This window comes from Citrus clementina, unplaced genomic scaffold (assembly GCF_000493195.1).
Source record: "Citrus clementina cultivar Clemenules unplaced genomic scaffold, Citrus_clementina_v1.0 scaffold_8, whole genome shotgun sequence".
In the NCBI taxonomy this organism is placed as follows: Eukaryota; Viridiplantae; Streptophyta; class Magnoliopsida; order Sapindales; family Rutaceae; genus Citrus; species Citrus x clementina.
The window spans coordinates 1914113-1928506 of NW_006262022.1; the positions used below are offsets into that span (position 1 = coordinate 1914113).

Sequence of the window (14394 nt, forward strand, 5' to 3'; positions counted from 1 at the left end):
CTAGTTTCTTAAAATATTTCTTTTATCAATATCTATTATTTAATTATTAGTGAAGTGTATACTTTACCCTATATCACTTGCACTATGAATAAATAGATGAAAACAATAATTTTGTAACAATATTTCTATTAAGTTGCAACATTCTCATAATAATAAATTTAGTTTGAACCGAACATTATGATTATGAAAATGTTTCGCTATAATAACTCCAGCACAAAATATTATGAAAATGTTTATATTATTTTTTTCTTTCCATTTTTGCTATTATCTAATTTAGTCGACGCTGAATCATTTTTTTTTTCCTGAATATGTCCCTGTATACAGGAAGTAAATTAAATGAAAATAAATAATTATAAAGTAAATAAGAGAAATAAAGGAGGCGATATGAAATAGTGCAAGCAATCGAATGGTCATTTCACATGCCAAAGCCATATAATTAGATTAGATAACGTCACAAATTAATACAAAGCCTAGTTGATTTCCACCGACCGTCTGAATGGTTTACACGTGTTGTTGCAGAATTACGGTAATCCATTTTGAATGGTGTCCACCGTCTAGCCTAGGCACCACATCTACAAACAAATTAATTGAAATCATTTTAATTAAAAACATACATACCCCGTATACAAATAATTATTCATTATAATAAGATGGAGAAATATAACGACGGTGGCTGCTGCCATCACGTCACCTTCATAGACCAAGATGGTCACCGGAAAACCTCAACAGTGCCGGTGGTCCAAGAACTTGCCCGCCAAGGGCTAACCCAATTGCCGGAGAGGTTCATACGTGCCCCCTCTAAGAAGAACCCAATTGACGATGACTCCCACAGTTCAGGCGTCTCACCAAAGGCACTTCCTGTGATAAACGTGGCTAAATTAAGGGCAAAATCGTCAGATCCCGAGGGTCGAGCTGAAGAGCTAGCCAAGCTAGCCGGTGGTGTTAGAGACTGGGGCTTGTGTTTGATTACGGAACATGGCATAAGCTCTTGTGTTTTGCATGGAGTTAAGGACGTTGTGAAATCATTTTTTGGATTGTCTTTTGAAGAGAAAAAACAGACCGTTGGATCGTATGGGAAGATTGATAATATGGGATATGGCCGGAATTTTGTGAAGTCGGAAGATCAGCCGTTGGATTGGATTGATCGTTTGACCATGAAGGCAGCTCCTGTGGGAGGAGATGAAGGGCTCAATGTTTGGCCTCAGAAACCAGAGAATTTTAGGTACGTTAACTAAACGCCTACTTAATTATTTTTTTGCTGTTTGTTTTCAATTAATTTTGTGATGAACAAACAAACTCATCATTAAGAAATTCAATCGAACCATTTTGCTGTCTTAAGCTCATCGTAAAGAGCAATTTCAGGGGAAAAAAATAAAAAATAACAAATAGAAAACTAAATCGTCGAGGACAAATTTGACATAAATATTTACATTTTCAAGAGTCATTTTCTAACCTTGGATTTGGCATTATTATCACAAGTCAACTTTTAATTTTAGCATCGGGAGACGAAACAAGTCTAAAATGGCTAACGATTTTGACATCAAAGCGCTAGTGGAAGATTACTTTTTCCTATCTTGTCAAATTATATTAAACTCTCTTAATTAAAATAATTGAACCACCTTTATGGCTTGGCTCATTGCTCAACCACATTATGTGGATGAGTGAATGTACGCCAACTGATGCAGATTTATGGAAAAAAAATAAACTAAAATAACATCAACACAAGGATAGTCAATTCCACACAAGGTTACTTACGTATAGAACTCCGATTTTGTTATTTGTTTATATATACGCGCGCATATATATATATATGGATGTTTTTATTTTTTTATACGAATATACTTTATATTATAGGGTTTTAAAAAGTTAATTTTTAGCACATTTAAACTCTATAGTTGAAGAGCGTGTTTATATTAAAAAAATACAGGTATCACACTTGAATATAATAATAATAATAATTCTTTGGTAAAGATATTCTCATTTTAACAAAATAAGGATACTACTAACAATTAAAAAATATATTTTTTAATATATTAATAGATAAAAAAGTACAATCTTCAATATATTAAAATTTATTTTAACGTGTATCTTTATTTTAACAAAACGAGGATGGCCTCAGTGTGTGTGTGTGTGTGTGTCATTTTCAGGTGTGAACACCTGCATTATTTTTAATGCAGACATACTTTTAAACCATGCAGTTTAAAAAAGTCAATTATTAAATTAATTATAAAATCACGTGGTTTTAAATAATTAAAAACTAGTGTTTTTAAGCTCCGCAATTTTAAAATGTGTCCGAATAAAAAATAAATACAGACGTCCGCACTAGAAAAGGCGAGTGTATATATATACACACACATACACACATCGTGCATGCATGAGAATTTGTAAATATAATTTTTATATGCACGCAATTGTCATCTTATCCAGTGATGGAATTAGCATTGGGCATGTAGGGGCAGCTGCCCGTTTAATTAAAAAATCTTCTAAATTATATCTATTATTTAAGTCCTTGCTCCCGTAAAAATAATTAAATTTTCCAATAATAGTTGAAAAAATTAAACCCCTGCTCCTTGTGAAATTAATTTAAATGGCTTATGAATTGAAGAAGTGATCACTTACATTGAATTCATTATTAAATTATCTCGAGCGAACTAAATTTCTGGCTCCGTCGCTAGCTACTCTTATTACCAGGAGCATTCAGTAGTTGAACAGTAAATTATGTTTCTTTGTGTGCGTGGCAGCGTGGGTAGGTTTGAGTCTTCCCAGTTCATCACTATGATAGTATTGAATATTAATTTAAGTTGCTTAAATTTTATTTAAATGTAGTAATAGCTTTCTAATGACCTAAGTCTTTCGTGTGAACTATCATGGAGGTTCTGTAAATCTATAATTGCAAAAATTAATGGATATTTATAATGCAACAGAAGCGTAACTTTGTCTCAGAATTGCAATGCGAAAGCACAAGAGAGGACTCATCATTTATTACTGAATCAATCTTTAAATTGTTAAACTTCTTACGTCCAAAATCTAAATGCTTTGTGATAAGTCAACATATTATCAACATATACTATCATTGCAGGCAAGTGACAGAAAGGTACGTCTTGGAAGCAAGAAAAGTGTTGGACGAGTTGCTGCAAGCCCTGGCAGAGGCATTATCGCTGGAAAGAAATGTTTTTGTAAAATACTTTGATCCCACTAATAGTGAGATTAATGTGAGAGTAAATTACTACCCTCCATGTCCGAGGCCTGACCTAGCACAAGGCATTACGCCTCACTCAGACGCCAGTGCGTTGACTCTCTTGATGCAATTTGACGCCACCGGTGGGCTTCAAGTGCTAAGAGATCAGAAATGGCTAACACTGCCGTGGCCAACCGATGCATTGCTAGTGAACGTGGGAGATTTTCTTGAAATTATGAGCAATGGGTGGTTGAAGAGCCCATGGCATAGAGTTGTGACACAAATGGAAGTGGAAAGATTCTCGGTGGCTTTGTTCTATAACCCGCCATCATGGACCGAGATCGTGCCGGAGCCGGTAGACGATTCTGCTGGACAAGATGGTGGTGGTGGTTTCAGGAAAGTGGTAGTTGGTGATTATTTGAAGCATTTTTATGAAATTAGTCCCACTGAGGATAAGCAAGCCATCATGTATGCTAGGGTTTAAAGAAATCGTTAATTTTGAATTTATGCAAGATTTTCAGTGTTGTGGTTATTCTTTCCTGGCAATTAGATCTTATATTTTGAACCTTTTATAATTAACTAAAATTTGGCTACAAATAATTTATGTGCCTAATTAATTGTACGAGACCGAAGCCCAAATTGTAGCAGCACGCAAATAACATCGGAAGTTATTATAATATTACATTACAAATCTATGTATCGGTGATGATACAATTTAAATATTTGTCCCTGAGTAGATTGGAATAAGGGTAATTTTTAGGAACCTCCCCTGAAGTTAGGTGTATTAACACCTAGATAAAATATAGTGATGTAATTATATATACCTCCCCTATAGTTAATATAAAAATACGTATAGCGTTAGATAGAAGGGTAAATGTGTAAAAATATATTTAAAATTAAAAATATTTATTTTTACCAAATCATTAAAAATTTGACCCACTTGCTCGTTGTTGGCCCAAACTTGACCAATCAGTCATGGCTCCACCGGCAGCTACTGGTGGTGCTTTGCCATTGCCGTAGTCCTCTCCTCACACTGGCGACCAACCCCATTCATGGCAACCTTTGAATCAACTGTGTCCACCAACACACATTAACCCAAGTACACGGCTTTTTGAAGTGTCTCTTTTGCTTTGTGTTTTCTCTTCACTGAGAAGATTCGTCAGCTAATATAATAAGCTTTGTTGCCTTAGATTTGAGATTACAGAGACTTGAGCAGATGTGGTTGTGATGTGGGCTTTATTGTATTTGACTAATAGGCAAAACACATTTTATTGGCCTACAAGGATGGTGCCTTTTTCTTCTTGTTGGGGAACTTCGTGAAGAATCCAGCTTGCTTCTTTCTTCCTTATCTTTCTTCATTTTAATTCATTTTTTGTAATTTATAATAACTTTTTGAGATTGAATTATTGGCTTCACGTGTAAATGAATGGTATTTGGTATGTCACAAGTGCATAGTTATTCTTTTTTTTTTTAATTTATTTTTTCTGATGTTTTTGTTGTTGGAATTAATTTCTCAAGGGCACCACTCCCCATTGGATTTGCTGTGTTCATGGTACACTTGGCCACAATCCCAATCACCCGCACTAGAATTAACCTAGCAAGGAGTCTCGAGGTTGCTGTTATTTACAACAAGGACAAGGCCTGGGATGACCAACGGCTCTTCTGGGTGGTGGTGCTTTGCCACTACCGGAGTCCTCTCCTAACACCGGCGACCAACCCCATTCACGACAGCCTTTGAATCAACAGCGTCCACCAACACACACTAACCCAAGTAGGCTTTTGTCTCATCACAACCCCCACACCCCCGCCACCCCTTTGGCCATTGCTGACGCCACCCAACAGTCGCTAACATCACCATTAAAATGGGTTCAATGGAATTCTCACTGCCAGCGGAATTCTCAAAATTATATCTAATAATTTATTATTTCAGCAGGAAGGATATTTTAGTAATTTTAAATATTTACTAACGGTCAACTTAATTAGTAACTTACGGCAAGGAGGTATGTGTAATTACATGGATACATTCCATCTAGATATTAATACACCAAACCTCAGGGGAGGTCCCTAAAAATTACCCATTGGAATAATGGAAATGAAAAATATTTGTTTATCGAATAGACGCCTTACAATACTTAGGTTTAATGTTCGTTTAGTTTTTATATTTTAAGTTAATTGTCAATTTAATCTTTATATTTTGAAAAATATCTCAAGATATCCATACTGTTAAAATATGTGATATTATTGCCATTATTTTTCTTTGTTGTTACAATAATAATACCCTTACTACAATCTTGAGAGCATTAGCTAATTACCCATAAAAAATTTAATTAGCAAATTGATCAATAATTATTAATCTAAAAGAAATAGTATTTTTCATACTATTACAACAATCTTTTTAATAACTATTTATAAATAAATGAATATCAACCAACTTAAATTTACATGTAATATCTTACTGTCATGCTAACGATTACCTATAAAAAAATTTTAAGTTACCAGATTAACTCCAAAAGTAAAATAATAAAAAAATAATTTTATTTTAGTGTTAAATAATAATAATAAATTTACTTTAATTTTTATTTTAACTTTAGTGTTAATTTGATAAATAAACATTTCTTCTTTTCATTAATGTCAATAGGAATATTATAGCAAGGATATTATTGTAAAAGAAAAAAGAAATTAAGGGAAAGAACGACACATGTTTTCTTAAGGTATTTTTTAGAGTGTAAAAACTAAACAGACATTTAACTCAAAATATAATTAAAACTAAATGAACATTTGTCCCAATACTCATTAAAATTAACAAGCATTCAATTTTCTTCTAGCAACTTTCTTTTAGAGTAGAATTACTATTCTAATTACTATATTCTAACTCATTATAATAATGACTTATTATCATTAAATTTGAAAATTTAGAATTATATTATTGTGCAGTTGATTACTGTTTTTATTACAAATCAACACTATTTTATATATTTCAATATGAAAAAGAACAGAACGTTTAGATTCATTTCAACTTTTGAAAGAAAATCAACGGCACCAACCCTTTTCACTAAAATATCATGACTAAATTCTGGAAATTACAAGTTATTAATAATAAGTACATATAATTGTTATTGCCATATACGAGAAGAGAAATTTATTCAACTTTGTTTATGTACATGTCCTTCATGTTCTGTTCATGAACTTCTACTCGGATGAATCAATATAAACTGCTCAGTGCAATCATGAATTGTGTGTCGGTACCTAGAACGTGAATATGCAATATTGTTGCATTGAAATGTTCCATAAAATGGTCAATCTTCTCGCCCGCTTGTCTTTTTTGTTTGCACCACAGCGTTATTGTTGAAGATGGTACTTATATGAATAATTTTACTTCTACTACTCACAGTCTCACATGGTAAGTTTGATTTCATGAAAGAGACATTTTCTCAAAGGATGAAAATAATAGTGACTTTGTTACCACGTACCTATGATTTAAGAAGACTGGGCATTTCCTTTTCATTTTTCATTTTTCCTTTCAATTTGTATACCATCGTGAGTGATAGGCTTTTTATGGAATTTATATTTCCCGCACCTTTAGAAGATCCTAGTCCAAAGACGCATTTATCATAATATGTACACATATAAGCTAATTAACTTATATTTTTATTTAATAACCACTCGTCACAACCTTATATTTTACTAGGCATGAGATGAAATTAGCATCAAACCCATGGGATGTCCATTTTTATGAATCAGTAGTATAAAAAAGAAACGATAAGTCAAGAAGAAAAGTCAGCCTTCGTGCACAATTTCATCAAAGCATAATTAATTTTCTAGCCACCCAACTGTCGTAGAAAATCTGGTCAAAGAAGTTGGAATTGCACCCCTATTCCCCTGCTCTGAGGGAGTCTTTACTCACTCTCACCTATTTGTTTCACGACAGATAATCAACACTAGAATGAACAACTAATACGTGGTCCACTGACAAGCTAGGAAGTTTTGAAAGCAATCTAACCCTACTTATTATTATTATTAAGATATCTATTTTTATATCACCCACTGTGATTTTTGTAATCTTCAATATCATTTTCAATATTCAAATATTGTCTAAATCCACTCTCTAGCCACGTAGTAAATAATTTATTTTCCAGGGTAGAGGATAAAGCCTCGGATAAAGATCCTCTCTTAATCTGAATTCTTGTGAGTTTTTAAAAATCTTATGCTATGTGTTTTTAAGTAATAGTATATGAGTATAATTTAACTTTTTTATTTTCTTTATCTATTATCACTTACATGTATTTTTACTCAGAAAGAGATCAGATCAGAATTGAATCCTGATCCTAAAGCCTCTAGTGAGAGTTTGGCAAATTTTAAGCATTAATATTTGGATGGTGTCAAAGTAGAAAAAGTTAGATATAGAGAGAAAAAAAGGAGGGAAAAAAAAAAAGAAAAAAAGACACCCTTGCAAGTCTCCTGTTTATCAGGTGTATGTACGGTTAGCGTAGACGTACATACAATGGTATGCTATTAGATATGGGATGGCATTAGCGCAAGCCTCCAAAGAAGACCCAAAAACCCCTCCAAAATAACATTGATGGGAGGACATGCAGGCCAGCAGGCATGCATGTGGATGTGGATCATCAAAAGACAGAGATGCCAATGAGGCAACTGCAGGCTCTACAGTTTCATTGATAGAATTAAACAAGTGAGTGAGTGAATGACTGTGTGTGTGCTTTCGAGGGATGGTGGGGGTGGGTGGGTGGGTGGTGTTCTGATCTGTGGAAGGGTTGATTAATGCTTCTTTGTCTCATCCATTGGCACTTTGCTTTCACTCCTTTGTGCCTTAAAAAGGCCATACTCTTCTCTCATTAAAGATTTCGTTGCCATCCAAACTGTTACTTTTATAAAGTAATAATTTAGTAGACGGCATTGCTAGTATTATCATGTGACGTTGTTTAGTTGATTCATAAGTTTAATATTATTTATAAACAATTATAAAATTGAGTCAAGAGTACAGTTGCTTAATATATAACAAGTGATGTTAGTCATCGAGATATGTATGTATTTACTATAACTCAGCAGGCCGTTGGAGGCCAAATTTGGCTGTCCCTAGTCTAGGTTTCACATGTATATGTATACATATACTTTCTTTGACATGCTGTAATGCTGTTCCAGCAGTGCAGGAAATTTGGTGAAGAAGACAACGGACCCCTACAGAAACCTTTTTGTATACAGCCTGGATTGGGTCCCAAAATTGACCAATTTTTTTTTTTTTTTTTTTTTATAGAAAATCCCAGCCACAAATTTGTAGGGCCTCGTGTTATCGATATTGGAGGCATTGTGACAATAAACCGTAGCTTTGGGAGAGGGTTGTAGCTGAAGAAAAATGAAAGTTCCGTGGAGGGATTTAAGAATGCGAGAAATTTAGAGGTAAACACAAAAAAAGAGGCGAAATTCCGTTCAAAAGTTGAAAAGGAGGCGAAATAATATTTGATGTAACCCGTATACTTCTATCATGCAAGAGGAGGAATTTCTCGAGAGTGATAGAGTGAAAGAGAGAGCACCGGACGAATTGTGGAAAAACGAATACATTGGTCGATGGTCACTTAGGAAAGCTGCAATGAAGTGCCACGTTGATGATAAAAGGACCAAAAAGCCTTGTCGGGAAAATAAGGCCAAAAAAAAAAAAAATTAGAAGCTCAATAATGAGACTAACATTTTCAATAATAAAACAAATAGTTGGTGAAACAATGAAACTACTTTGCATGCAAGGGTCACTAATTTCTTCATTACATTTATGAATATAAGTCATAGCTAAAGATGTGGAAGCACTGACCACCAAGCTTGGGAAAGTGAAATAAATCTATTTTATTGACAAACAAGTTCTTATTCAAAGTAGAGCTACAATACTTGTGGTTTCAATCACTCAACATTAATATGTAGCTATTTCTATGGAATTTATAAAATTAAAGTAAATTCTCATTATCTATATCATCTTAAGAAACGAATCGGTATACAGAACAAGCTCAACTGAGGACTAAATCATAATCCATCATTTTATGAGAGTATATTTTATTCTTAAGAGATTTTTTTAAATTTTTATTTTTTAAAATGAAAATGTACGTTGTAAATCCATATTGTCTTGTAACATGGTAAATGACTAAATAATATATTGGACGGATGGGCACTCAAGATGGACCGACCCGACCCGACCCACACATAGTAACCACTTGTTGGTTACCATATGCATTTGGGAGAGGAAAGTTGATTTGTGTTCAACTTCCCAATCGCTCCCAACCGCTGCTTATATATGCCACCAAAACCATTTCTGTAAAGGTACGAGTTTATTCCATTCATTCGAAAAAGCAGTGCGTGTGTGGGTGAACAAAATAAGAGAAAATTCATTTTTTCTCTTCTTCATCAAGATTAAAATATGGTCTTTAAACAATTCATAAAAGACATATATACTGTGACTTAAGGAAGATTTCTGCTCGTGATTTCTTTCCGATCAGTGAAGATGATTCAATACCTGGTTATTCCGCTATATAATTCGAAAAAAGTAAGTCTTATTGATTTCTTTTAAGAATTTCCATCATAATATTATAAAAAATTCTTGCAATATTATCAAAATGGCGTCCTGACCCGAGGCTCTTCTTGCAAAAATCTAAATAGTAAAACCAAATTAACCTTCATTTGCATCAAAACCAACATCACTTGCTCCCGCCAATGCAAAGACCTTTTTGGTTTAGATGTTCCCGTACAAGCTCCTAGGTGATGTGACCTGAGAAGTAGCCATTGACCCTACGATTAAACCACCCCTTGCCTTAGTGCACTGAACTGTCTCTTTACACGTGGACGACCCTGATTCGTTTCGCCCTTCTGTCTCCCACACGACCCCCGCTTTGATCCCTTCCCTCCAGGATGAGATTTTCTCTTCGTTTTTTTTCTTTTTGCCTTTTTAATCTCTCTTTATTAAATGAAAGATTAAAATTTTTTATTTTTAATTTTAATATTAATTATTAAATTAATTATTTTTACTTTATCTATTTATGATTGGGTTATTTTTTAATAAAATTTGACGAATAGTAAGAGATTAAAAGAAGAAAGAGAAAATTCTGATCCTTCCTATAAATACGTCCCCTTTACGTGGCAACTACCCGTCATCCTTACGTCATCATATTCCACCATTCGTAAAATTCCTTCTAGATCCCTCCCGACTAGCCATTTACAGATCTAATTTTAGTCGCAAACAAGGTCAATTTGGGAATACAAATTAGTTCGTTAATTTTGTCCAATCTACGGAGCCAGATACACGTACGATTACCCACTAAACCGTAATTTTTGTCGGAAACGTGGCGGAACGACAGTGGCCCATTATGGCCCAACTCATTTATTAATATCCAAAAGAATTACTTCGCTTTTGAAAGAAAATCTCTAAAATACCGTCGTGGACCGTCGTGGACCCTAGCAGATTAGTGCATTAAATTATAAGGGCAATTTGGTCGACAAAAAAGATAATCTTTGCCCAGCTTTGTGAAAATAATAACTCTGTATGACCATTTGGATATACACTCATGCATGATTTTTAACTTTTTAAGTTTAGTTTGGGAATTATTGAGACATCATGAATCAGAGCTTTAGCAATTTGACCAAAAGCCCCTAAAAAATGGAAATTATAACTGAACCTCAGCTTAGCTATTGGATTTATCGACATAAAAAAAACTCTCCCTCTTCCACATACGCTATCCAATCCCAACCGTTCATTTTACAATCGACGATAAATAAATGACGTCTAAAAAAAATTATTAAGGCCCGGTTGTTTCTCTCTAGCACAAGACACAAAAAGCTAGTTGAGAAATAATAATAGGGGAGGGTGATGGGGGGCGGTCTTATCTACGGTTGCTGTACATCCGGGGCAGAGGATCGTAACCGCTTAGCACACAGCTCGGCTTCGACTTGGTTACTGGAGCCGGGATTGTCCGAGCGCGTGTCGCAACTTCCACAAGCAGCCGCGTCCAGCACACCAACTGGGCTTGGAGGCGCGACTTGCGGCTCCTCGCTCTGGTCCTTAACCTGAGCTGATGGACAGGTGTCGATCAGATACTCCTCCATGAGTTGGTGACAGCTTCTCACCATTTCCTATCGAAAATGCACCAAATAGTGAGAGATATTTTACACGACTTTCCATGCAATACTTCTCCTCTAGAAATTCTCAAAAAAAAAAACTCTATATTTCCACAACAATCCCTCAGAAATATAAATTTTCACTGAGGCCATGGAAACATACTTCGTTCAGTCTCTGATGACAAATAGCCGGTGAGTCTAAGCTTTCACCGGCGGCACATAAAACCGCCGCCGCTGCTATTGTAGAAGGTGCAAAACCCAAGAAATTAACAACTACAAAATTTTTTAAAAAATAATAATTAATTCCCCAAAAAAGCACAAAGAAGCTGTAAAAATGGTCGGATTCCGGTCAATGAATGTACCACGGGTGGTTCTGATAATGAGATCCGACGAGGACCATAAAAATCGGGTAAACGACCCGGGTTCGGAGCTGGAAGCGGGTAGTTTTGAGATGAAGTAATGAAGATAATCAAACGGGGTGATGGAATTGAGTCTCCAATTGAGAACGGACATCACTCGGAGCTCCATTCTTTGAACGGTTTTGGGTTCAAATACGAATCTCGGGTCAAATATTTGAAGATCCAATAACAGGGGCACTTGGGTTTCTTCCATTTTCGCCGCTAAAGACAAGCACGCAACTGACAGTAGCTGAAGCGGCCACCCATTTCCTAGCTACAAACCACCAACAAAAAAAAAAAAAAATTCAAAACTTTATTAAAGTTCATACGTTCACGTTTTTCTTTTCCCGGATAACATGGCATTTTCTCGGGAAAGTGAAGGAAAAGCAAAATGAGGATTTACCGGGAGAAAATGGGAGGAAAGGAAACGGTCAAAGTAGTTGACTGACAGTAACGCTGTCACTGGCCTGAACTTATAGTAAGCATGCACCTACATTACCGAAAAATAATACAATAATATCAAATATCAAGAAACTCAATAACAACATAAATTAAAAAGAGGGGAAAAAAAAGGTTTTTTTATTTTATATACGTTGAGGATCCAGTTGATGGAATCTTGACGGGCGGTGACGAAAACGGAACAGTCACGGAAACGGTGGAGATAATCGGGGTGAAGCATGTGGTGGGTCTCACTCTCACGGTCAATGAGCCTTGAGACAACATCATCAGCATCAGCATCATCAACGACATCGAACGCCGGAGATTGATTGTGGAAGATCCACGTGTCAGTGGTATCACAAGAGACCATGTCACTACCACCATCAGCGGCGGCGGCGGCGGCATCTTCTTCACCGCAGTAGAGCGAGCTGCTGTGAGAATTATCAAGCGACTCAGCAGACATAGCTAATGGCTTATTTTTAACGGCGAGTTGACGGCATTAGTTACGGCGCAAGCGGTGGTGGTAGTGGTGGTGACAGGGGTGGATGCTCTACGCATTCATTCGGCGATGGTGTTGTGTTTTGGGGTTTTAAGGAGAGCTAATGGTTTGGACATAAATAATAACTTGTTTTAGTTTCAACTGTTTGTGTTTTTTTTTTCCTTCTTATAATTTTCTTTTTTCTTTACTGTAATTGAGTGTATGGAAACGAAGAGACGATAAAGTGCAACATACATTAAGAGAGAGGCCGTAGCCTTGTGCCCTTGTAGTTATATTAATTATAGGTATGAGGTATCGTATTATTAAAAGTGCTTTTGTAAAAAGCACTTTTAATAATGTATTTACCATGTGCTTTTTATTAAAAGAATGTATGGGACCGTATTTTCCTCTATAATGCTTCTGATATAGTCAAAGAATCCTTGAGGGCTTCTTAAATACTTTTTATATCCATATATGTATTTTTTTTTGCTATTATTCAAAAAAAATTTGAGGATTTTTTTTCCTATTTTGAAACACTTTCAAAGCGAACTTTGGTGAATTAAAGGTGCATAAATTACTAAATAATATTTCCGTCCCTTTTAACATTATTATTTTTAATTTGTTTAGGGTTTTTATAATTTTTAACGTTTTCATTTCGTCCATTAAAATGTTGCCAACACACGTACACTCACATTGTTAAGTTAGAATGTGAATTTAAAAATACAAATATATATGTTCGTAGGATGACAGTTTCCATCTCCTTAATTTATTTAAAATAATTTTTTTTATAAAAAAAATCAAGTAGATGAATGATAAAGATTCGCCATCATTATGGGGCCGAAATATTAGAGATTTGAAGTTGAAATAAATAATATGTCCACGTGTTCTACCATGTACTTAAGTTGAATTTTTTTTTTCCAATTTAATGAATTAAAAGTTGTCTAATTTATATGATTGCTCAGTTAATATTCCACAAGTCAAATAGCATTTTCGGTCCACCAGTAAATCATAATTAGTAGCATGACCTATAAATGACAATTTAGAGATATGTTCCTTTTATAAAACTAAACAAAATAGAACTTTTGATTTTGTTTATTTAGCCATGAGATGTTGTGATTTCTAGGTACATACAGCTATGATGTAGAAATCCTGTTGTCATTCTAGAAATTCTTTACTCATTTACTCAAAATAATAACATGATTATATTTTTCATTATAAATTAATTTGTAGGTTTTTATCATTAAAATTTAAATTTAGACATGATTCTCTTTTTTTTTTTTTTTTTAGGATAAGCATATACATATTGTTTCATTTATTAAATTTAAAACTTCAATATAAATGTGTAAAATATTGGTAGACATATGAATAAAATAATGTGTAAATATTTGATATAACTCATTTACTCAAATAATAACATGATTATATTTTCCATTATAAATTAATTCATGTCAGTTAAGGTTAAGATTCTTTACTCATTTACTCAAATAACAACATGATTATATTTTCCATTATAAATTAATTTGTAGGTTTTTGTCATTAAAATTCAAATTTGGACATGATTATCTTCTTTTTGTTTTTTAAGAATAAGTAGATACATAATGTTTCATTTATCAAATTTATATAAATTTAGAACTTCAATAGCATAAATGTGTAAAATATTGGTAGACATATGTATAAAATAATGTGTAAATATTTTATATAAATTTGGTTAAATTTGTAGATAGTAATCAAGTTATTGGATATCCCGTTTATTTTATGTGATGGATTAGAGTCTCAATGTTTTGAAACAATCG

The 14394-nt window shown here is 34.1% G+C and overlaps 2 protein-coding genes across 2 annotated transcripts; one reads left to right on the forward strand and one right to left on the reverse strand.

Moving 5' to 3' along the window:
* The first annotated feature begins 462 nt into the window (after positions 1–462).
* Positions 463–3710, forward strand: LOC18034507 (protein SRG1). The gene is made up of 2 exons (XM_006422727.2): positions 463–1222; positions 3080–3710. Exons 1-2 carry the CDS (start codon positions 651–653, stop codon positions 3660–3662), a joined length of 1155 nt encoding a protein of 384 aa, XP_006422790.1. The 5' UTR covers positions 463–650; the 3' UTR covers positions 3663–3710.
* A 7156-nt stretch (positions 3711–10866) lies between these two features.
* Positions 10867–12797, reverse strand: LOC18035128 (cyclin-D4-1). The gene is made up of 5 exons (XM_006422728.2): positions 12278–12797; positions 12089–12175; positions 11650–11959; positions 11451–11560; positions 10867–11302 (listed from the first exon to the last, which is right to left on the reverse strand). The coding sequence occupies exons 1-5, from the start codon at positions 12584–12586 to the stop codon at positions 11057–11059; spliced, it is 1062 nt and encodes a 353-aa protein (XP_006422791.1). The 5' UTR covers positions 12587–12797; the 3' UTR covers positions 10867–11056.
* Between the last annotated feature and the right edge of the window lie 1597 nt (positions 12798–14394).